General features: G+C 38.5%; 1 protein-coding gene and 1 long non-coding RNA gene across 4 annotated transcripts in view; one reads left to right on the top strand and one right to left on the bottom strand.

The window, feature by feature from the left end:
- TOX2 (TOX high mobility group box family member 2) overlaps window positions 1-9,705 on the top strand; it is a 239,110-nt gene extending 229,405 nt beyond the window's left edge. For all 3 annotated transcript variants that reach the window (XM_070744877.1, XM_070744880.1, XM_070744879.1), the window contains 2 exons: window positions 276-406; window positions 8,540-9,705. In XM_070744877.1, coding sequence (XP_070600978.1) covers window positions 276-406; window positions 8,540-8,576 — 168 coding nt within the window. In that variant the 3' untranslated portion in view covers window positions 8,577-9,705. The remainder of the gene's footprint in view (window positions 1-275; window positions 407-8,539) is intronic.
- The window catches only part of LOC139163776 (uncharacterized), a 67,132-nt gene that overhangs the window by 30,793 nt on the left and 12,367 nt on the right, over window positions 1-23,972 (bottom strand). The window contains exon 2 of the long non-coding RNA XR_011558523.1: window positions 6,887-6,971. This is a non-coding gene — a long non-coding RNA (uncharacterized lncRNA). The remainder of the gene's footprint in view (window positions 1-6,886; window positions 6,972-23,972) is intronic.

Here is a 23,972-nt window from a genome sequence, read left to right as displayed (position 1 = left end):
AGTAAGACAGTAAATGTCAGATGATTTTTTTTCCAGAACAACAGTTTGTAAAGCTAGAATAAGTGAGGAAAGCAGCAAATTGTTTTACATAATAAATAATATGAAATAAATGTTCTTCAGCATGTTCACAGTTGTTCAAATATCAGCATACTGGCTTCATCTGGGATTTCCCTTTTTAAATATTTTCTTGGATTAGTTATGTATAAAACCAAATTGTTCCGCTAATAACTAGGGTTCTAATTGTTTTGTCTTTGGTTCTTGTCTTGTATTCTTAGGATTTTTCACATATTTCATCCGAGTTTCAGAACAGTGTTGGACCGCGATCACCTGGTGCATCAAACCCTCCAGGAAATACTGACTGGGACAACGATTACTCCAGCAGAGAGTGTGGGATTAACCACTGCAGGCCAGTAAACAAAATAAAAAACTCCCAACTTATTTAGAAGGTTCTCCGAACTGCACTTGTTTACACAATTGGAAATGTATCATTTAAGGTCACAAAGAAGGAATAATGAAGTAAAGAAAATACCATATTACATAATCATACACATGAGTGTTTTTATTTAAATTTTGCATTTCTAAGAGAGAAACCTACCTTGTTCCCAAAATAATTGCATGAACTATATTTAATCTAAACAAAACAGAAGAGAAATTTTACCTTTCTTTTTTTCCCCAAATTTTTATTTTTATTGAAAATATTAATTTTCTTTCTTTTATTAAAAATTTGTTTGGTATACTTAGTAATATAGGATTCAGTGACTCACCTTGTTAGTCAGCTGACAACCCAGGTTTCAGACCCCAGCACCGTGCAACACAGCAACCTCCCATTACTTACCCCAACTCCTGCCCACCTAGCAGTTTGAAAGCACAAGAATGCGAGTAGATAAATAGGTACCATTTTGGTGGGCAAGTGTTCTGTGTGCCTCAGCGCATTGGCCACATGATCATGAAAATATCTTCAGACAATGCTAGCTCCCTTGGTTAAGAAATTGAGATGAGTACCACTCCCTAAAGTCAGATAAGACTGGCCTTCGGAAATCTTTATCTTTATCTAGTAATATATCTAAGACAGGATGATTTAGCTGATGAAGAGTGAGGGACAGAGCTGACTAACAAGAGGGAGCAAATAGAAAGATGGGTTAAATTACAAAAGAAATTCTACCCCTTCTTTACTATCAACTCACTTGCCTTGCATAAGGCTTCTTCATATGTACATTTGTATAAGTAATAAGAAGTGTTAACTTATCTTCATTTAGTATATCATGACAATAATTCTTTGCAACATTTACTTTAAATCATTTAAGTTATTCCACTGCAGCCATCATAATTTTCAATGTTCTTTTTACTTATCATAGAATAATGGGACGGGGTAAGGATTTTCTAAAGTCAGCAACATGAAATATAGTAGTTAATGTAGTAAGTAGAAGGCTTCAGTGTAAGGAAGACAAAAAATAAAGATAGTGGCAGCATTTATGCTGTTAAAGCTGTTCCCCATTTAATGTCTGCTGCCCCACAAACACAAATGTGGGCAAATCTGTATCTCTTGGAAACTAAATAGCCAAGACTTATGAAATTGTCTGGATTTTGCCAGCCTAACAAGGAGCATTTTAGCCCTGAAAGATGAGTCAACTTTTGGGGGATAGAATCTTCTGAATATATGTGCTGTGATGATGCTTAATGCCATTCTTTGCAACATGATGTGACTTCCATTTGCTAGCTTGTTCTCACCAGACTTCCAGTAGCCTAAGGCTCTCAGAAAAATCTGAATTGGGATCCACCATGAATTGTTATTTTGCTAGGATGTTGTTTACTGGAATGATATATGTGACTGCTTTTCTCCAATTAAAGCTACTGCTATGTCTTCAGTGTTCTTCACTTTAGTTTCAATATACATGTATTATGCTTCTTGCCAATATTCAAGATTCACTGGCTGGATATCTATCTGAATACAATTTTGCAACTTAGGCTATATTTCTTAAACTGTTCATGTAAAAAATTCTAAGGCTAGTCAGGAGTGGAGACAGAATGAGTGAACTGTTAAAAAGGAAATGTCAAAAAAACATCCTGACAAAGAGCAATTTGTGAGATATAAACTCAAACTAATGCCATCTTGATCATGTTCAATATACAAAGGGGTAGAAGAAACACTTAACAGGTTTTCAAGATTCTTTATTCTACCCTACAACAGTAAATGGTGTTCCTGGAATCTGCTGTATCTGTTTCTCGATCTACCTTGAAGGGCTAATATTTGGATAGAGAACATTCATGAGAGTACTTTGGAATAGTCTGAATCATGTGTTAAGGCTAAGAAGCAAACCACGCATATTGCTGAATTCTGTGCAGTCAGTTTTTGTCCAAACGAAAACAGACCACACTAATTCATGTTGGAGACTAGCAGATGCAGTCAAAATTATGTAACCTTCCAAATAATTTGAATAAGTGAAGAAATATCTTTTTTGGGGAGGGGGGAGAGAAGAAATATAAAATAGGGGTAATGCACTTAGATGAAATTCAATTATTTATAATGATAACTGTAATGTGTTTGGGAGAGCAGTTTATAAAATTCATGAAGCTCTGGTACTGTAGCACCATGCCATTCGTGTTCGTATTAATTCTGTGCTAAGGATAGGAAGATAGAACATGCTAAGTGCAAACTGTAAAAAGGACAGATGAATGAATTATGAGAGAGCAGATATTGTAGATTGCCAATAACTTTGACAAACAAGTGCTTTAGTATATTTTCATTCCACAACAACGGGCTGAAATTCATATTGATCTTGAATGATTCACTTACCGTATTTTCAGAGTATAAAACACACCTTCCCCACCACCACCACCACCAAAGAGGGTGGAATTGTTGGTGGGTCTTATACATCGAATACAGCCATTTTTGGCCTCCCAAAGCCCCACCCTCACTTCACATTTTTGTGAAAAATTAGTCCATTATTTTTTAAAAATAGGGTGAGCAGAAGGTTTGGGAGGCCTGCAAAATGCTCCAGGGGGCTGGGAAAAGGCAAAAATTACCCCGTTTTGTGAAAAATGGGGAAAAAACGGGCCATTTTCCACAAAAACTGGGGCATATTTCTTCCTTTCCCCACCACCCAGAAGCACTCTACAAGCCTCCAAAACCTTCTGTGTGCCCCATTTTTCACATTTTTGCAAAAAAACGGGACGCGCAGAGGGTTTTGGAAGCTTACAGACTAGGGGCCAGGAAGGACGAAACGTTTTTTTCTTACTTACCTCTTCGAAATCTTCATGTGTCTTATACACCGGTACGTCTTATAGTCTGAAAAATATGGTAAGTATGGACCTGCTACATAAAAAAGAGTAGAGCCAACCAATTTTTAATGGTGAAAGGATATACAGATCCTTTTAACTCTTACCTCTCTGCAGTTACTTTTCTCTCTATAGTCTACTTCCAGTATGTCCAACAGAACACGTTGATGGTGAAATATTTAGTATCACCACATGTACAATGTTGCAAGTGCTTTATTCTATCTAAAATACAAGATTGCAGCCTGCTTTGTATGTGGTTAAGGGATATCTGTCATGAAACTGGACACTAGTTAGGTTTGACACTGCAATGAGTTAGTTTCCAATGGGGAAAAAGGGTTGATTTGTCAGAAAGGCATATTTTCATCTGTACAATTGTGAATGGATTGAGAAAGAGGGGTTAGATCAGAGGTGGGTTCCTGCCAGGTCAGACTGGTTCTATAGAACTGATAGTGGGAATTTCCCCCCACTTGCTGAACCAGCTTGACACGCCCCGAACTGAGTAGGCACCGCCATCTTGTTTTTCACTTCTGCGCCTGCTGGGCTTTTAGCCATTTTTAGTGAAGCCCATGCAAGGTAAGGCAGAACCCACCCCTGGGTTAGATAACTTGGAAGTAGCACAATTTTATTAGCTGAAATTCTTCCATGAAGTTCTTAGATAGGGGAACCAGTTATAGGTTTTAATTTGGTAATGCCTTTCTGGATTTAGCTGATTTTGCAGAAATCTTAACATTTACAATTAGATTATTATTTGCATTGTGTAGGTGGGTGGGTGTGTTTGAGTGTGAAAATAGATTTCAGAAGTCTATTTGCAGTAGTGTATTTCTATGAGCCTGCATTGTAAAGCAAATCCATATCTATTAGCATTCAGCAAGTATAAAATATATTCAGATCAATATGGTGGAGGCATTCATCACCTTTTTAACTAAAAGAATAATCAGAATTAGTCTTTGTCCTAGTCAAAATTTCTAAGAGTCTTCGGAGAGGGGCAGCATACAAATCTAATAAATTATTATTATTATTATTATTATTATTATTATTATTATTATTATTATTATTATTATTAAGAAGGGAGAGCTTTTTGCTGCTACAACCTGTGGAAGTTGACAGAAGGGAGAGGAAATGGTTTGACAGGCAAACTGGGATAACATTGCTAAGCGTACCAAACAGGAATGGAAAAAGAGAGGCAGAGATGTAACTTTTCATAATTATCAGTAAGAGGAACAAACAGCACAATGCTGCAATTAAGGAAGCCAATTTTGGTCTGAACTAATACAATTGTATTTCCCAAGTCATTCAGTTCTACATTGGTCAGGTCAGATACTATCTTGAGTATTGCAATCCAAGGCTGAGCTCCATGCTTTAGAAAGGATTTGCACTGAATAGAGGCAAAGAAGAGGGAGGAGGATCTGAGCCAGATAGAACACAACTCCTACAAAAGTGGCAGAGGAAGGTAGCCTTGAAAAAAGAACAATTGAGGGAGGATACGATAACGTGTGCCAGATGGAGCAGAAAACAGAACTTAAGATCTGTTCTTACCATGCCAGGTTGCAGAAAATAATAATGATTTCAAATTAAGGCACATCTGAAGGAGTATTAGGAATGGAAAAGCAATTCAAAGGTAAAGCATATTTCCAAGGGTGGTGATCGTCTTCACTGGATGTATTCCAGCAAAGGTTGGAGGGCTTTAACACCCATTTCCACACTGAGCAGGAAGCTAAATGCTGTGGCCTAAATAGCCCCTTACGTTACTAAGCTGTATCACTTCACCACATGAGTAGGGAGTATTGCAGTCCATCAGAGTCTCAGGTTTTAGAATGGATTTAGAAATATAATCACCATATTAATTTTCCTCCTAAAGATGCAGCACAATGCCAATCTCACTTAAGCACAACAGCGGCGAATTATTTAGATAGATTATTATTATTTATTAGATTTGTATGCTGCACTTCTCCGAAGATTAGGCAACATACTACAATAAAGTAATTAAAAATGCACATCCACAGTTTGTATATGACCATTAGCTGGGCCAGTGGTGTCAGCTGTAAGAATAGTTACCACCAGACTCTAGAGCAGTGATGGTGAACCTTTTTTGGTTCGTGTGCCAAAAGGAGGCAGTGTGGGGGTGCTAGCATGCGTGCACATGCCCACACCCCTTCCCTCCCTCTCCCATGCATGTGCACCACTCCGCGCTGCCTACACGCATGTGCACGGGCCTTTCTGAAGCCTGGTAGATGAAAAAAAATGCCCCAAAGGGCAAACCAGATGTTTGGGAAAAGGTTTGCCCATTGTGCTGTTTTTTGTACTACGGGGCTTCAGGAAGCTTCCCTCAACCCTCCGGAGCAGGGTTCCCTCTAAGGTGCATGGCCGCACACCCAACAACAGCCTGCCACATAGCATTTTCCAACACCTCACAGGAGGCAGCTGCCACTTCTCCCTGCCCGACGGCTGCTCTCTCATAGCAAAAGCGAAAGTAGCCGGGCGGGCTTTGGCGGCAAAACAGCACAATGGCAAACTGAAAGTGTGTTTTTCTGGACTTCTGGTTTGTCCATTGGGCGATTTATTTTGCCTCCAGGGCTTTAGGGAAGCTTCCCTTAAGCATCTGGAGGGTGAAACGGCCTTTCCTAAGGCCGAAAATCATCTGATGCGTGCTTGGAGCTGAAACATGGTAAAGTCTCACGTGCCTTCCAATATGATTCCATGTGCCACCTGTGACACGCGTGCCATAGGTTCATCACCATAGTTCTACAGGTTGAAAGCAACATTTTATTATGGATGGAAGGTAAGACTTGACCATTTCAAGTCATTCCATTTAGTTTTGTATTGACTATCTTTTCTTTTTTTTTTTTGCATATCTATACATTTATTTGCTGGCTCTGTTAAAAAGTGCTATTGCTAACATGTTGTAAGCCGCCCTGAGTCTAAGGAGAATGGTGGCATAAAAATCGAATAAATAAATAAATAAATTTTCTTTCTGTATTGACTATCTGATTGACAGCAATTCCCCAAGTTTACAGATTCCCCTCCTCACCTCTGTAAATGCCAAGAATTCAGGCTGGAACCTTATGAATGCAAACTATGTACCCTAGCATTGTTCTGGTATCTTTGGGCTGTCGCTTCTGAGGATTAACACCCAAAGTTTGATGCACTACCTAGTATTGTATTTCCAGTTAGTTGATATGCAAAGGACTGTTGTGAAACAAATCAAAAATAACAAAGCCTGGTTAACAGTTTGCAAAGAGATGGCAATACATCAGGCATGCCACTTGTGTGCTCTGGCTGGACTAACAGGCTTCTAAAAGAGACAGCTGCAAATGCTTTGATACCTGGAGTGCCAGTTGGAACATCGGAACAGAAGCCATATCCTCCACTGTCCTATACTATTGCTCCAAAAGTGAAGGCTGACCATTATTTGGATAGCCAGTCGTGCAGTTCATTCCCAGCCATAGCCCTTGCCCAGCTATGATTGACAATGGAACTATAATTGCTCTTATCTCTTTGGTAATGCATCAGTACTGTAATGTCTGAATAGCACACCAGCTTAGATGCTTTTTGGTTTCGGGACTCCCAACTGAGTCAGTTGCCTCGAGATAGGCTAATGAGCTAGTCTTACCTGTAAGCAGTTGTTGTTGTTCCTTATGAGACTGTCCCTATACAGTAATCCCTTGTTTTTTGTGGGGGATGTATTCCAGGTCCACCTGTGAAAAACGAATTTCCATGAAGTAGAGAAAATATATTTTTTATGTATTTAACGAGTATTTGGACTTTTAAAACCCACCCTTTGCATTAAACAGTCATAATGTTTCTCGGATGGAACTATATGTGATATCCTACCAGTTTATTTAATAGAGTACAGTAGTACTGTAGAAGAATTTTATGAATTTTTAATGGATTTAAAAATTTCAATGGATTTAGTGGATTTAAGCCCTCTTTGAAAATCTGTGAAGTAGCGAATGAACCGTGAAGTAGGGAGGGATTACTATAGTGCCCTTGCCTAATATTTAGGGGCGGTGCAATAAGCTATGCAGAGCTCACACTTATATGATGTAATGACTTATAAATCCTTAAATGGCATCGGACCAGACTACTTGCGGGACCACTTTCTTCCATATAATTCCCAGCGACCAGTTAGGTCCCACAAAGTCGACCTTCTCCAGGTCCTGTCAACTAGACAATGTCGCTTGGCGGGTCCAGATGAAGATCCTTCTCTAGGGGAGGGCCTCTGGAATCAGCTCCCCCCCCCCGGAGATTCGTACTGCCCCCCCCCCCACCTTCCGCAAGAGTCTTAAAACTCATTTATACCACCAGGCTTGGGGCAATTAGATCTTGACCCCATGGCCGACAAATGTTTTCGTATGATTGCTGTTAGAATGAGTATGATAGATTTTTAACATTATTGGAGATTTTAGATTTGTCCCCCTAGTTTTAATTAATTGGATTTAGATACTGTATTTTATTGTTCTTTTTATATGTTGTAAGCCGCCCCGAGCCCTCAGAGAGGGGCGGCATATAAATCAAATAATCAAATAAGTAAGTAAGTAAGTGTTATAATTAAATTATTCAGATATGGTTGAATTTCAAGTAGACACAGACAAGTTGTTGATTTTTAATTTCCCTACTGTCTTTTACAATGTGGACCTCACAATGCAGAGGTACAACACATGGGTACCTACTAATCTCATCGCTGCTATTCTGTGTTGTTGTTGTTTTTTAATTTATTTATTTATTTATTTATTTATGTATTTATTTATGTATTATGTATGTATGTATGTATTTATTTATTTATTTATTTATTTTATTTTATTTATTGGATTTGTATGCCGCCCCTCTCCGCAGACGCGGGGCGGCTAAGAACAGAATAAAAACAGCATGTAAATCCAATACTAAAACAGCTAAAAAACCCTTATTTCTAAAACCAAACATGCATACAAACAAACATACCATGCATAAATTGTAAAGGCCTAGGGGGAAAGAATATCTCAGTTCCCCCATGCCTGACGGCAGAGGTGGGTTTTTAGGAGCTTACGAAAGGCGAGGAGGGTGGGAGCAATTCTAATATCCAGGGGGAGTTGGTTCCAGAGGGTCGGGGCCGCCACAGAGAAGGCTCTTCCCCTGGGCCCCGCCAAACGACATTGTTTTGTTGACGGGACCCGTAGAAGGCCCACTCTGTGGGACCTAACCGGTCGCTTGGATTCGTGTGCGGCAGAAGGCGGTTAGCAGCCTCTCACAATCTCACATCCCCTCTTTCTTTCTTTTCTTCTTACAGCATGCTGCCAAGGGACAAGTCACTCTACCTCACTTAAGCCCTGACATCTCCATTCTGCAAAGGTGACAAGGAAGGACACTTAAGTGAGTCTGTGACACAGGCTAACCAGGTGGGCATCAAGCAAGTCACATGGAAAAGAGAGCATGGCTTCATATCTTGATTCTGAGAGCAGCCTGTCCTTTGGGTGGTTTCTTTTCCTATCTTTTCTTCCTCCTTCCTTCCTTCCTTCCTTTACTCTTTCTTCTCAGAAGTCTACTGTATGTGGAAGCCAACCATGCATAGGTCATAAAAGAGCAACATTTACAAAGGTTCACCCCATCCTGCACGCAACTTTCTTGCTTGCTACCAGCTTAGCTAAGGACCATTTTCCTAGCGAACTGCTTCTTAGATTCCGCACAGACTATGGCACAGCACTCAACAGCATTAGGCTTGGCTCAGCTGGAGGAGACGCTCTTTCGGTGACTTGCTAAAAGGCACTAAACTTTGTGCAAGACAAATGTGAAGTCTGTGTGAATATTGTACATGCAAAAGGCCTTGAATGTCTGGCAAAGAATTAAAATTCAAAATAAAAAAATAAAACTATTGTTTGGAAGATGGGTGGACAGAATAGCTGGGAAGCAAAAGTGCAAATATGAGAAGGAAACAATGTGAAAAAAAAAAGACCATGAAAAATATAATTTGTTGGATAGTTGTAAGTAGCTTACTTAAATGTTTTAGAAGTGTGCTAAAGACATCTTTAAAATTCTTTTGTGGAAGAAATAGTAGTTTACTTTATAGTAAAAGCATTTTATATTAATTGTAGCACATTTTTTTAGTTATACATATAATGGAGATGTGTATAAAAAAACAAATGAAAAAAAAAAAACCCTGCCAAACTCGTTTCTATTATGTGTACAGCAAGAAATGGACAATTTATATCCATGTTATATGGCATTATTATATTTTTTTCAGCCATATGTCCATCTATTTAAAATTGCTGACAAGGATTTTTGTCTATTTATGAAAAAAAAAATAGAAAGCAGAATTACAATTTATGAAAAGTGCGTTTTCCATGTTTTTTTAATTATTTTTTATTTTCTTTGTGGTGCTGTTTATACAGTACCTGCACATTTTGACTCACAATGCTTATCTTACCTTTCTTTATAATAAAATATAAAAAAGTAGAATCCAAGTTGTCACATTCTTTTGTGGGTCATACAAAAGTATCACTCTGTGCTGCCATTTCTCAACCAATGAAAATATTGTGGCATATTTCTTTCAGAAAATATATTTGCGTGACGTCTATGGTTATGGGAGTATCTGGGCAAACATGAAGTTCTCATGTTCATAAAACATACTGTCTTCTCTTTAATGGAGGATTAAGAACACACAAAGTGGATGCATTTACGGAATTGCTCTTTGTTTCAAAATACACGAGAGAACCTCCATCATCACACAACACAGAAGAGCCCAGAGTATCTTAAATGCTAATACATTAACTCTAGCCCAAGTTTTAATGGACTGAATCTGTCTATTGAGATGGATCTGCTTACTCGGGAATTCTTGTGTGTATCATGCATAAGACTCTGAATAATAACTGTATGTTTAAGGAAGAGTTAAGCACCTTTCAATAGATGAATTTTGGCTAAGTTCAGATCACCATTTTAATTAGTTGATCATACATAAACCTTTGACCCATGGTACACTTTTGCAAGAATATTATCCAGCACTTAGCTTTTCCAAAAGAGATTATGAACCTGGTGTTTTGGTTTATCTTTATAATTTTTATTAAGAGTTTTAATCTAAATAAACAAGCTAATGTATAGTAAAATATAAAAAATGCAAAAAGCAAAGTATTATATTTGACCTTTTAAAAAATAATTATAAACAAACCCATTATCCCTTCCCTTTCCTGGCGTTACAAGAATCTCTTCAGCCCCTTATTTAGTCCCTTTTCAATCTTCAAAACCATAAATCCTCACTTCATTTTTTCCCTTTTTGAGAAAAACGGCATAAAGATATTTTTTTTAGTGATTTATAAAAGTATGTGTTTTTTTATTTCTGACTGTATAGATCTTTTTTGCCAGTTCTGACATCTTTGCAATCCATTCCTTCATTGTGGGAATTTCAGGATTCCTTCATCCTTCTGCATTAAAAATTTTGGTTGGAACTTAATATTTTTGCACATGAGCATATCCATGGAGAATCTAAAATGGAATTTATTTATTCATTTAATTTTAATGCCGCCCTTCTCCTTAAACTCAGGGCGGCTTACAACATGTTAGCAATAGCACTTTCTTAACAGAGCAAGGCTATTGCCCCCACAATCCGGGTCCTCATTTTACCCACCTCGGAAAGATGGAAGGCTGAGTCAACCTTGAGCCGGTGATGAGATTTGAACTGCTGACCTTCAGATCTACAGTCAGCTTCAGTGGCCTGCAGTACAGCACTCTACCTGCTGCGCCACCCCGGCTCCATGCTTTTGACAACCAGTTGACCTTTAATCTCGATTTGAGAGTGATTGTGCATGCAGACTTCAAGCATAAGAAAGAAAAGATCTCTAGATGCTCTATTATCTATCCATAGAGATATTTTTCTACATCTGTGTGAAAACTGTTTTTGATAGTCATATTATAGATGTGGACTGACACCCAGAAGCAAATCCCATCAAGTCTGTCGGACTTACTTCCGGGTAAGTGAATATACAAGTGTAGCATTAGATACGACATTACATTTAAGCTATTTTTATTCATTAATGGCTCGGACTGTGTTCTCGTCCTGACATAAAATCAATAGTTTTCCTCTCAAGCTTTTGACATGAGAATAATACTCCTATAGAATTTTTTTGTATACCAGCCTTTTATGCCATTGCTCCAAACATTTCCATTTTCCTTTTTAAGGAAATAGAATAGCAGTAGCGCATAGGGTGGGGACTGCTGCTTAGGAACTGAATAAGTACCATTTTCCACAGTTCTTTAAAAGGTTTAATTGGCTTATCTTTCAAGTTCATTCAGCATGGCTGGCAGGTTTGACTCTAGATGTTTTGGAATTCTAGGCAAAGTCTCATTCGGGAATCCTTTAAAGTTTTGGTCATCTTCTAATTCTTTTAGGAATTTCCAAAATGTACCACTCTCTCTCCCTCTGCCCCCCCCCTCTCTCTCTTAGTATTTTATTTTTATACTTTTTTTTTTTTGCTCTGGACATCGTTTTTTTCCCCTGGGACATTTTCACATTTTTTTCACCACAAAATTATATTTGACATATTTTGTCAAATATATTTAATGCCCACTGAAAACTGCTGAAACTGAAACTGCAATTTTGCCATGTGTGAATTGGTAAAAGAAAAGTTAGAAATCTTTGAGATCGTTTTCTTAGGGCACATACAGAAGGTACACATGATGCCATAACAGGTTTCCAACCACGAGCCATTTTCATGCATCCTTGTGTCAGTAGGCTTGCATCTATGGACATGGAAAAGCCATTCTAGCAGTGAATGTCATTGGGGGGAGGGGGATTCAGTATATCACTGACTGGTGTTTGAATAAATGACCTGTGCAATCATATGAATCTAAGCAGAGGGGAAAAGAATGTTAACTTAGACATCAACATGAGAGATGATACAGATCCAACAGAAAAGAATATAGATGCAGGGTACAAAGAGGGCAATTGTCCTGGAACATACACATGGAGGAGATCCCATTGCAAAATCACTCAATATTTGAAGCTATTAGATGAACTGATAATATTCCAAGTGTCATTCCAATAATTCTGAAATCCTGAACCATGAAATCACCATGAAATGCTATGAAAGCATACATAAAGCAGGACAATCAGGGGAATCAATTTCCCCATGCCTGGCGACATAGGTGGGTTTTCAGGAGTTTACGGAAATAACAACTGCTTAACAACTGGTTCATATTTATGATTGTTGCCTTGTCCTGGTGTCTGGAAGCTGCTCAAATGAACATTGCAGCTTTGAGCATCTCAGAATTTTTAAAGCACCCAGGGAACACAAAGCCCATTCTATCATTATTTGTTAGATCACACATGACAGTTCATGTGTGTAGGAGCTATTTGCTTCCTAGCAAAGTAGATTTATATGCTTTCTGCCATTGCACTCAGGGCAACTCATTGTTCAAGCAATGTTTACACTTTACTGTGTTTTAGTTAACAGTTTAATGGATGTGATAGAAGAGGAGAAAGGAAACTTTTTTTTTTTCTAAAGCAACTTCTACCATGGTGAGGAGGAAGTCCTAGACTGGCTTAAGATGGAATGAAGGAAATAATTCACTGTCTCACGTCTGGTCCTGACCTGGTGTAATTGCAAAGATAATTGCAGTGCTGTGAACATCTGCTTTGCTAATTGGTTGTGTTTTATATCTGCATCTCAAATTACTACTTTGCAAAGATACTTTTCTTTCAGCCAGGCACCATTCAGGCCTATTGATCCCATCAAGCTTAGTATAAAAATATCAGAAGTATCTAGGACAGTATCATTTTTACATGACCTTTGGCAACTTTGTCGTGCTCTAGAACGGTGGTTTTAGAACTGACCCTTTTACAAGTCCTGTAAATATCATCAATGTACCACCGCAAAAGAACACAAACACAAACATCTTGACCGTGGTTTCAAACTGGATCTTCAATTCACAAAGAAGCAGTTACAAATTGCTCCCAATATATATGCCCAGTTCAAGAATAACTGACTTGGAATAAAATAATAAATAGGAAGTGTCAGATAAGGGCAACAATGTCAGTCCTTTTCCATTTCTGCACTTTTAGGTATATATGCTGGGTAATCTTGGTTTAAAACTATTATACTTAACTAAATTAATTTAAATGGTGAAATCATTCCATACTCTGGTGGTTTGATGTGTAGTAGAAGAACCTGGGTAGAGTCAAAAGAGGCATCAGCCTAGAGAGTCTACATAGCCACAAATGAACTAAGTCCAACCTCTCCTGAATTCCATTGACCCTTATCTAGTGTCAAAATAATGCTAACCATTAGTTAAGTAGAAACTTCTCTGTAGTGGGTGAAGCCAACATCCAAGTATGGGATGACACCATCTATTCAACCAATGAATGGACGGTGTCATCTCATGCTTGGATGTTGGCTCCACCACCCTACGAGAAGAGACATATCAGGTGAGGACCAACGGCCCATTTCTGTGAATAGCAATAAATTAGTTTAATTAGAACTTTACTTGTAGTGTGTTTCCCATCTGGCAATGAACTGCTACTGCTTTTCCAGTGTATGTGATTTCATTCACTTTAGATAACCCCCCCTTTCCCCCCACCCCCCAGTATTAATGTATTACTTTGACTCATTTCTATAACCTATCAATATCATTTTATTTTTGTTTCTTTTATTTCTGGAATATGCTATTATATCCAGCATTTGGCCTATTATAACTTTCGTAAATATTCCCTTGACATCTTCATCCAAATCACTAATAAAAATGTTTAAGAATACTGAATACAATACCAAACTGTGGGACACACTGCTTGATATCTCACTCCAATTAAATCAATAATTTGTAGATGAGTGTTTCTGGAATCTAGTTTTCAAGCCATATGAAGATCATGTCACCCACAATAGATTATGAAATCCCGCTGTATTATTTATTTATTTAATTGGATTTGTATGCCGCCCCTCTCCGAGGACTCGGGGCGGCTCACGGCATATATAAAAAAAGAACAGTAATATAATCCAATTAGTACTACAATATTAGCCGAAGATTAACCTAAAAAATTAACTTATTAACCAAACATTCAGCAATCATACTTAAGGCATTCAGTGGCCAGGGGAAGATCTAACCAAGTCCCAAGCCTGGCGGCAAAGATGAGTTTTTAAGCTCTTTCGGAAGGCTCCATTATGTCCATAGAATTTCTCTATTAACTAAGGGATCAAAAATGGAAATAAACAGAACCAGGCGACCCATTTTGTTGACAAAATCCATGCTGTTTTCTAATAATGCATTGTTTTTGAGATGCTTTCAAATAATTGATAATTTATTCTAGATCTTCCCAAGTGTTGATTTAAGACTGATCGTTGTTCCTTGAGTCCTCCTTTTTTCTTCTCTGAAATTATGAGTTAATCTAATTCTTAGTACATGAAATTTAATGGAATAATAATTAGATTCTATTCTGCACTGGTCAGGTTATGCCTCAGATACTGCATCCAATTGTGAACCCCACCTTTTATATTTTGGGGTCTCCTTTCCAAGATACTTCCACTCTTTGGGGGCATCTGCACAGGTACCTGCAGCTAGCCAGAATGATACTAAAATGGCAAGAATGCAATGGACTTAACATAAGATCTTCCCGTTCACACAAGAGCCGAGGTGGCGCAGTGAGTAGGGTGCAGTACTGCAGGCCACTAAAGCTGACTGCTAGATCTGCAGGTCAGTGGTTCAAATCTCATCACCGGCTCAAGGTTGACTCAGCCTTCCATCCTTCCGAGGTGGGTAAAATGAGGAGCGGGATTGTGGGGCCAATATGCTGGCTGTTTAAAAAGTGCTATTGCTAACATGTTGTAAGGTGCCCTGAATCTAAGGAGAAGGGTGGCATTAAAAAAATTGAATAAATAAATAAATTGCTGCAAAATATATTTCATCACTTAAGTTTAAGTTTAATCAGATTTGTATGCCGCAGACTCGGGGCGGCTCACAGTAATAACAATACAATGTAAAACAAATCTAATATTTAAGTTAATTTAAAAAACACCACAAATTAAAACCAATCATACACACTAGCGTACCATGCATAAATTTTATAAGCCTAGGGGGAGGGAACATGTCAATTCCCCCATGCCTGACGACAGAGGTGGGTTTTAAGGAGCTTACGAAAGGCTAGGAATTTGCCATTCTTCTGCACATGTGCATGAATATTTTATTATTAATTATATTAATATTAATTTATTAATTTAATTTATAATATTAATTTATCATTAATGTGATTTGTAGGCTGCCCAACTCTTTGTGGACTCTGGATGGCTACACTACTACTCAGTTACACTCAGTAACCTCAACTGTTCCTTTCATTTCCTGTTTCTAGGAACACTGCCTGCAATATCTGAACATGATTATAAACTATGAAAGTTGCGAAGGGTAACACCATGAATAGCCTAGGAAAGTCCATCTATTAATGCTTTGACATAAAATAGGGAGAAATATTTTCTCACATTTCAGCAATGTCACCTAAACTCAGACAAAGTATGGTTAACCTTGACTACTGCTGGTTTCAAGAACCTATTTTTAATATACAAAGTAAACCTCAACTTACAGCCACGAGTGAGTCCAAAATTTCTGTTGTTAATCAAGAGAGTTGCTGTTGTTATTTATTTATTTATTTATTTATTTATTTATTTATTTATTTATTTATTTATTTATTTATTTATTAGATTTGTAAGCCGCCCCTCTCCGTAAATTCGTTATTAAGTCAATTTTGCCCTATTTTATTTCTTGCCACAGTTGTTAAGCAAATCACTGCATTTGTTTAAGTTATTATCACGGTTGTTAAGTGAGCCTGCCTTCTCCATTGTCTTTGCTTGTTAGAAGGCTGCAGAAGGGGATCACATGACTGCAGGGCATTGCAACCGTCGTAAATATGAGTCAGTTGCCAAGCATTTCCATTTTGATCATGTTACCACGTTGCAATGGTCATAAGCGTGAAAAACTTTCATAAGTCACTTTTTTTCAGTGCCGTTGTAAGCTCAGTCACTAAATGAACTGTTCTAAGCCGAGGACCACTACTTTAGGATGGAGAAATCTGTATCTCTTTAGATATTGCTGTGAACCCTGAAGCAAACCTGCCCAAGGTCATCTTTGTGTTGCCACAAGGCAGAAGAGGGGACAGAAAGGGGAAATAGTTAGGTGGGGTTTTGCTGTGGGAACAAAGGTCATTCCAACAGGTGGCTGGGAGAGGAGGAGTAACGAAGCAACCAGCCAGCACCTCTATTGCACAATGTGGCTGATGACATGGGGAAAGGGGAAAACTTTCACTTTTAATTAGATGAAAACCAGACTAACTTTCAGAGTCAGTTTTCACTAGTTGTGCCAATATGATGTATTCAATAAATTGTTCTTTGGGGAATCTACCTGCCCCTGAGTTCTACTTTCAATGGGTGCATTACTTGGAATGCTGGAGTGGTCCTTCAGCAAGACCTGGAGGCTAGCAATTTGGACAATACACTAAACCAGTGATGGTGAACCTATGACACAGGTGCCACAGGTGACATGCGGAGCCATATCTGCTGGCATGTGAGCTGTTGCCCTAGCTCAGCTCCAATGTGCATGTGTGTTCCAGACAGCTGATTTTTGGCTCACACAGAGCTTCTGGGAGGGCATTTTTGGCTTCCAGAGAGCTTTCAGGGGGATGGGGGAGGGTGTTTTTACCCTCACCTGGCTCCAGGCAAGGCTTTGGAACCTGGGGAGGGTGAAACATGAGCCTACTGGGCCCACCAGAAGTTGGGAAACAGCTCGTTTCCAGCCTCCAGAGGGCCTCCAGGGCCTGGGGGAAGCTGTTTTCCCCATCCCCGTACATTGAATTGCACAATAGCATGAACCCACACTCTTCTAGCACCCGAGATAAAAAGAGGTTTGCAATCACTGCACTAAACTGATGTTTACCTGAGAACAAAATGAAGCTTTTAATCTGCTTATGATTTCATTAGAGGAAGGGAAAAATAAATGCACGAAACTTAGGTTAGTTGCGATACAAATTTGTTGTATTAAATTATGACTTAACATTATATACCAGCTTTGATATTTTTTTAAAGAAAACAGCCTACACCTTGCCTCATCCCATCTTTTTTATTTAAAAAACATTTTCTACCACGGTTGCCAATTGAATGTGCGATTTCATTTGTTTGAAAAGTGTTGGAAGCATTTGGGATTTATTATATATGAATATAATAATGTGTTACAACAAATATGACATCTGTTGCCTCAGTATGCGTACAGAGCAGTACAAGTAACAACAACAACAACAATAATAATAATAATTTATTAAATAATAATTTATTATTTATTAAATACAAGACCTCAGGGCGGCTCACAACAATAATAATAACAATGTTACAATAGAACAAATCTAATATTAAAAAACATCTAAAAACCCCATCATTTATTTGATGTAAAGCTTATGAAGATATCTATTTATTTGCCATGTTACTATTTCCTCCAAATATTCAGATTTAGATAAAGTTTATTTACGGGATCTATAGGCCATTGCAATTACTGATTATTCTGAATATCGTTTTACATGTCAGTAATGTAATATCCACCAAGTTTCATTATACCATTAGGAACATTCTTAAACCATGATCATGATCGATTCTACCAATTCTCTGTAATTAAATGACCTCTAATTCTGAAAATCACATGTCATTAGTACTGAAATAGTAAAGGAATGTTTGGGGGGAAATACATCATGATGAAATCATTTTGCTAGAGATTTCATGAAAGATGAAATTTTCATTAGAAACTGCTGAATTAAAAATACATATTAAGAGCACCAGAGATAATCTCAGATTTCAAAATTCCTTGTCATCTTTATAAATTGGGTTAGCTTGTGGCTTTGTTGTGTGGAGACAGCATTGAATTTTACAAGCTATTCTCTAAAGCAGGGGTCCTCAAACTTGTCAACTTTAAGACTTGTGGACTTCAACTCCCAGCATTCTCCAGCCATTCTCTGGGAGTTGAAATCCACAAGTCTTAAAGTTGAAAAGTTTGAGGACCTCTGCTCTAAAGCACCTGAGGGTAAGACAAGAAACAATAGATAGAAACTAATCAAGGACAGGTACCTAGAACTAAGGAGAAATTTCCTGACAGTTAGATCAATTAATCAGTGGAACAACTTGCCTCCAGAAGTTGTAAATTCTCCAACACTGGAGGTCTTTAAAAGGAGATTGGATAACCATTTGTCTGAAATAATATACAGTTTCCTGCCCGATCAGAGGTTATCTGTTATCAAAACAGGTATTGTTTGAAACAACATCATACCTGGCAAATCAATCATTTTATCAAAGAGTAAAGCTTATGAAGAATTTGAGCAGGTAGAAAAGCACCAAGTTCCTTGCCTGTGATTGCTGAAGAAAAGAGTTAAAATAACTCTTTTATTGGTTTTAATAATCCCCCCTTGATGTAATATATCTTTTTTAGATACAGGAAAGGACTGTAATTACTGTAAAGTACAGGAAGAACACAGGTTTCCGGTGATAATGAGAAAAGAATTTGGAGGCGTTAGAGAGTCTACTTTAACCACATTGGGTCTTTGGGTTATAAAAATTGTCTGCATTTGAAAAAAAGAGTATCTGTGGTTGACTGTTCACATAATTTAATTAACCAGAGGTTTCAGTGAAACACAGAAAAAGTAGGTACAGTACTGCAGAATTTTTTTTAAAACTGAACAGAATAATTAAATGATTAGAAAACTCATTCCTGTTGTAGAGTTAAAAGAACAGCCTGAGTAAGACAGAACTTCAAGATCTTCTATTACCTTTGATCAGTGATGGGCAACCTTTTGAGCTTGGTGTATCAAAATTCGCCAAAAAACCGAGCATAACTCGGGTGGTCTGTCACCTTGAGAAAAAAATCATAATTTTGTGATATTTATAGTTTAAATAACAAATATGTATAATTATTTAACTTACCTGCTTAGTGACTTCTTTGTTAATCTGTCAGTTTAATCTGTCAGTTTAATCTGTCACCCCGCTCCGCCTCCCGCTGGACGGCCCTTTGCTTGCTCCTTCCCCGCCCTTCCGGCTCTTGCTCTTTCCTGGCTCTCCCCCGCCCCCTGCTCTCCGCCCCCTGCGGGAGCAGGGTGCCAAAATCAAAGCGCAAGATGGCGCGGAGAGCCTCTTCAGCCAGTTGGTGCCCATGCAAGTGAAATGCCAGGTCTGCGAGGAGAGGTGAGGTCCTAGCGTGGCTTTTCTTCCTTCAGCCACGTGTCACTGAAAGTGGCTACGCATGTCAGTGCTGACACGCGTGTCATAGGTTCGCCATCACTGCCTTTGATGAATGGTCCTGAATTCATTCCTTCATTAACTTTTGTTTGTTTGCAAAGACCTTTGTTCCCTTCAGTTATATAACCCTAAATAGCTTACAAGCAGGAAGTGATCACTTACTAATCAGGGCTACCATGTAAGGCAGAGGTCCTCAAACATGGCCATTTGAAGATTGTGGACTTCAACTCCCAGAATTCTCCAGCCAGCATAGCTGGCTGAAGAATTCTGGGATTTGAAGTAAGGGGTGCAGAAATCAACATATTCACTAGATCAGGGTTCTCTAACCTTGGCAAGTTTAAGATTTGTGGGCTTCAATTCCTAGAGTTCCTCAGCCAGCAAATGAACTCTGGGAGTTGAAGTCCACAAGTCTTCTCAAGGTTGGAGACCCTTGTACTAGCTGGTAGCAAATGAATCACTTCGTGCTATTCAGTGGCCACTTAAATTGTTGAAACATATTGTAACTCAGCCTTTGTAAGTAATTAGCCTCTTTATTGACCATGCTGGCTTCTCACCCTTACCTAGGAAATAATGAAACAAACAACTAGCAACAACCAAGAAAGATTTTAAATATTGAAATTAAATAGCATAAGGAAGGACTAGAGTTACATATGTTTTGTACTGTATAACTATACAAAAATCTATAGTTTTGACCTTGCCAACTAATTTTTAATTATTCTCGCCTTCTTAAGATTTTTTTTAAAATTTAATGCTAAAATTTTAACTCTTAACATTGTAATTGAATTTACAATTAACTCTTAATTGTAAATACACTTTGTTTTTACAATTAACTCTTAACATTGTAATTGTATTTACAATTAACTCTTAACATTGTAATTGTATTTACACTGGAAACATTGTAAAATGATACAGGAATTGTCACCTTTAAAGCCCTTCCTGGCTTGGGACCATGTTATCTGAGGGACCATCTCTTGCCAGTCACATCTACCCAACCCACCAGAGCAGGAAAGCAAAGAATGCTGCAGGTCCCATCCCCGAGGGGGATATACCCAGAAGAAGGGCCTTCTCCATGGTGGATCTCTCTATCTCTCTCTGGAATCTCATTCCCCCAGAGATTAGAACAGCCCCCACTCTAATACTTTTCTGGAAGGCACAGAAGACCTGATTCTGCCAGTGGGTCTCGGGAACCCAGAGTGGGATGAAGCCCATTAAATGGCTCGTGTGATTTGCTGTTGCAGGGTGATTAATTTATTTGATTCTTTTATTAGTTTCAACATTTTAAAATATGGTTTTATACTCTGTAAGTCTCCATGGGTGAATACCCGGCAATATAAATTCAATAAATAAATATTTTATATACTGTTTTTATATTTTGATGTTTATTGATGGTGCAGTGGTTAGAATACAGTATTTCAGGCTAATTCTGCTGACTGCCAGCAATTCAATTCCCACAAAGGCTCTAGAGTTGACTCAGGCTTCCATCTTTCCATGATTGAAAAAATGAGGACCTAGATTGTTGGGAATCATATGCTGACTTTGTAAACCACTTAGAGAGGGCTGTAAAGCACCGTGAAACAATGTATAAGTCTAAGTGCTATTGCTATTGTACATCACCTAGAGTCCCTCTTTGAGGGAGATGGTCAATTCAGAAATGTGAAAAATAAATCAATAAGAAAGAGAAGGTGGGTTCTCAGAACAATGCTCTTCAATATCATAAATAATTGTCATGAATGACATACATTAGAACACACAATTCATAATCTTAAAGAGGTTTGGGTCACATATACAGACAATATTGCTTACAGATATTAATTGAAGGAGAGGAGTATGCACCCAGAACTCTTATGTTCAACTTTAAAAAGTTTAATTCATGCACATTGCATTACAAACTGTATAAGCTCAAGAATATAGAACATATAGGATTTCTGAATGTTATACTAGTATGAATTTATTTATATGTGTAGGAATTCAAATATAAATGGTGCCATATAGAAATGGATGGATTTCAAAATTAATTTATTTTTATGTTTACTTTGAAACTTGTAACTAATGCTGACCATGTCCCCAATGGCTTTGAATGCATTTATTCTGTGCTAAATTCAGACAAGCATCTTGGGTTGACAACTTATTTAAATCTGGCATTAGTTTTCTAGATATTGCTAATTTACCAACTGTTGCCATTTCTAGTAATTCTGTGTGATTAATTCACATTTTTCCTGTGACGACATTTTACTTTCCACTATGAGATGTATATGTACACTAAAAATCTAGCAGTGTCACCATGAAAGCATCTAATGCTATGAGATCATTGGTATTTGTCTCCCTCTCGTGGTTCATCTAAAATGTTTATGTGTTTGTCAAGTTTATTAATGTGAAAAGTAGACATAGATTTTTTTTAAATGAAAATTGAAAAAAGTGACCCAAAACAGAATGCTTATGTAAAATCATAAACTAAAAGTAAAATGGAAAATCACCCAGTAGGAATACAATGGTCACAATTCAACATGGGATTAGTTATGCTTAACCTTATTAATTTCAAGAGACTGAAATGCACTTTACTCTCTTTGGATTGTAAAAGTCACAACATTGTGGCCCTGAACAAGAAATATGTTTCATTATGTAGCTCATCATGATGAAAGAACGTGCATATTGAAGAAATTCAGTCACTTTTAAGAATTGTCCCCAACAAGGTATGTGATTATAACAACATATCAAAGAATGATGTTAGCTGACTTAACAAGCATTTTCTTAGCTATTTTTATCATCATATCTTATGTGGTAATAAAATTATCTCTATATTGAAACAGGTTTGCTCTCATATGAGCACATTTAAGTCTGAAAACTTGATTATCTTACCTCAAAATGGAGAACCTAATTTTTTGTCAAGTAAGTGCAGTAATACCTCATCTTACGAACTTAATTGGTTCCGGGACGAGGTTCGTAAGGTGAAAAGTTCATAAGATGAAACAATGTTTCCCATAGGAATCAATGGAAAAGCAAATAATGCGTGCAAGCCCAAAACTCACCCCTTTTGCCCATTACTGCCGGCATTCAGATCCTTGTTCAGAGGGGAGGGTGGATGTAACATTTACAGCGCTGCTGCTGCTGCTTCTGAAAGGGAAACCGCCACCACCACTATACTCTTGTTCTGGCAAGAAGGATGGAATCCGCCAGGACGTGGTAGCCCCACCCTTTGGGAGGGTGGGGCTGGAGCAGAGGGGTGGCTGTGAAGGGGCTGGCTCCGCGAAAGCACTCCCAGTGTAGGTGCTGTGAGAGCGCTTTCTCGAGCTCATTGGGAACACCCACCCCGCCTCTCCTGCAGCTCCTTTGCTGGTAGTGCTTTCATTCAGGAATGTTCACAAAGGGGCTGCAGGAGAGGCAGGGTGGGCACTTCAGAAGTGCTCGGAGGAAGTGCTCCCAGTGAAGCGGCTGTGAGAGCACTTTCTCCGAGCGCTTTGGGAATGCCCGCCCTGCCTCTCCTGCAGCCCCTTCACTGACAGCTCTGGACAAAAGCGCTCCCAGCGAAGGGGCTGTGAGAGGGGCAGGGCGGGCTTTCTGGAAGCGCTCAGGGAAAGCCCTCCCAGTGAAGTGGCTGTGAGAGTGCTTTCTTCAAGCGTGGAATCCCGGCAGGGGCTGTAATCAAATGGGAAATGCTGGCGGTGACATCACAAGGCAGGGAAATCCCGGCGGCAGTCAGAGACTGCACGCGCAGTAAGAGAGCCCATGCTCCCGGGCTCAGGTTTGTAAATGGAAAATGGGTAAACAAATCGTAAACCCTGGGTTCATATCATGAAAAGTTCGTATGAAGGGGCGTTCGTAAGATGAGGTAACACTGTACTACATTTTCTGACCAAAACCTGCTGTGGTTTATGTTCCAGGAATGCAAATGGCTGAAGTTAAAAGTAGATGTGATTCTTAGATTCACTGGTAACCATTTCTTCCTTCTTTTCAATCATATCTGATTTTCAGAGCTTGCTTGGACAAATCCCTGTAGTTTTCTTAGCAAATTTTTCAGATGTTGTTTGTCATTCCCTTCTTCTTAAGTCTGAGAGAAAGTGACTAGCCCAAAGTCATCCTGCTGGCTTTGTGCCTAAGGCAAAACTAGAACTCATTAACTCTGTTTCTAGCCTGATTCCTTAACTACTACACCTAACTGACCTTCCTGGCTGTAAAGAGAAATGAACTATTATACGGTGCTCTCTAGTAATTATCCAGACTATTGCAGCCCAGATATGATACTTCTAGCTCTCAATAATAAAAAGCACCATGCTAGAAGCTAGAAAAATATGGAATAGACATCACCACCAGATGGATTTGTAGCTGGCTGACAAACTATCTCAACAAGTAGTCCTTAATCTCTCTATCCACATGGAGAGAAGTAGGCAGTGAGGTACTACAAGCATCCATTTAAGGCCCAGAAATCTTTAATATCTTCATAAATGACTTAGATGAGGGCATAGAAGAGGAACACATCAAATTTGCAGATGA

The sequence above is a fragment of the Erythrolamprus reginae genome, chromosome 3, assembly GCF_031021105.1.
Source record: "Erythrolamprus reginae isolate rEryReg1 chromosome 3, rEryReg1.hap1, whole genome shotgun sequence".
In the NCBI taxonomy this organism is placed as follows: domain Eukaryota; kingdom Metazoa; phylum Chordata; class Lepidosauria; order Squamata; family Dipsadidae; genus Erythrolamprus; species Erythrolamprus reginae.
Note: the sequence above shows the minus strand (reverse complement) of the source record. Positions and strands in the feature narration are given on the sequence as shown.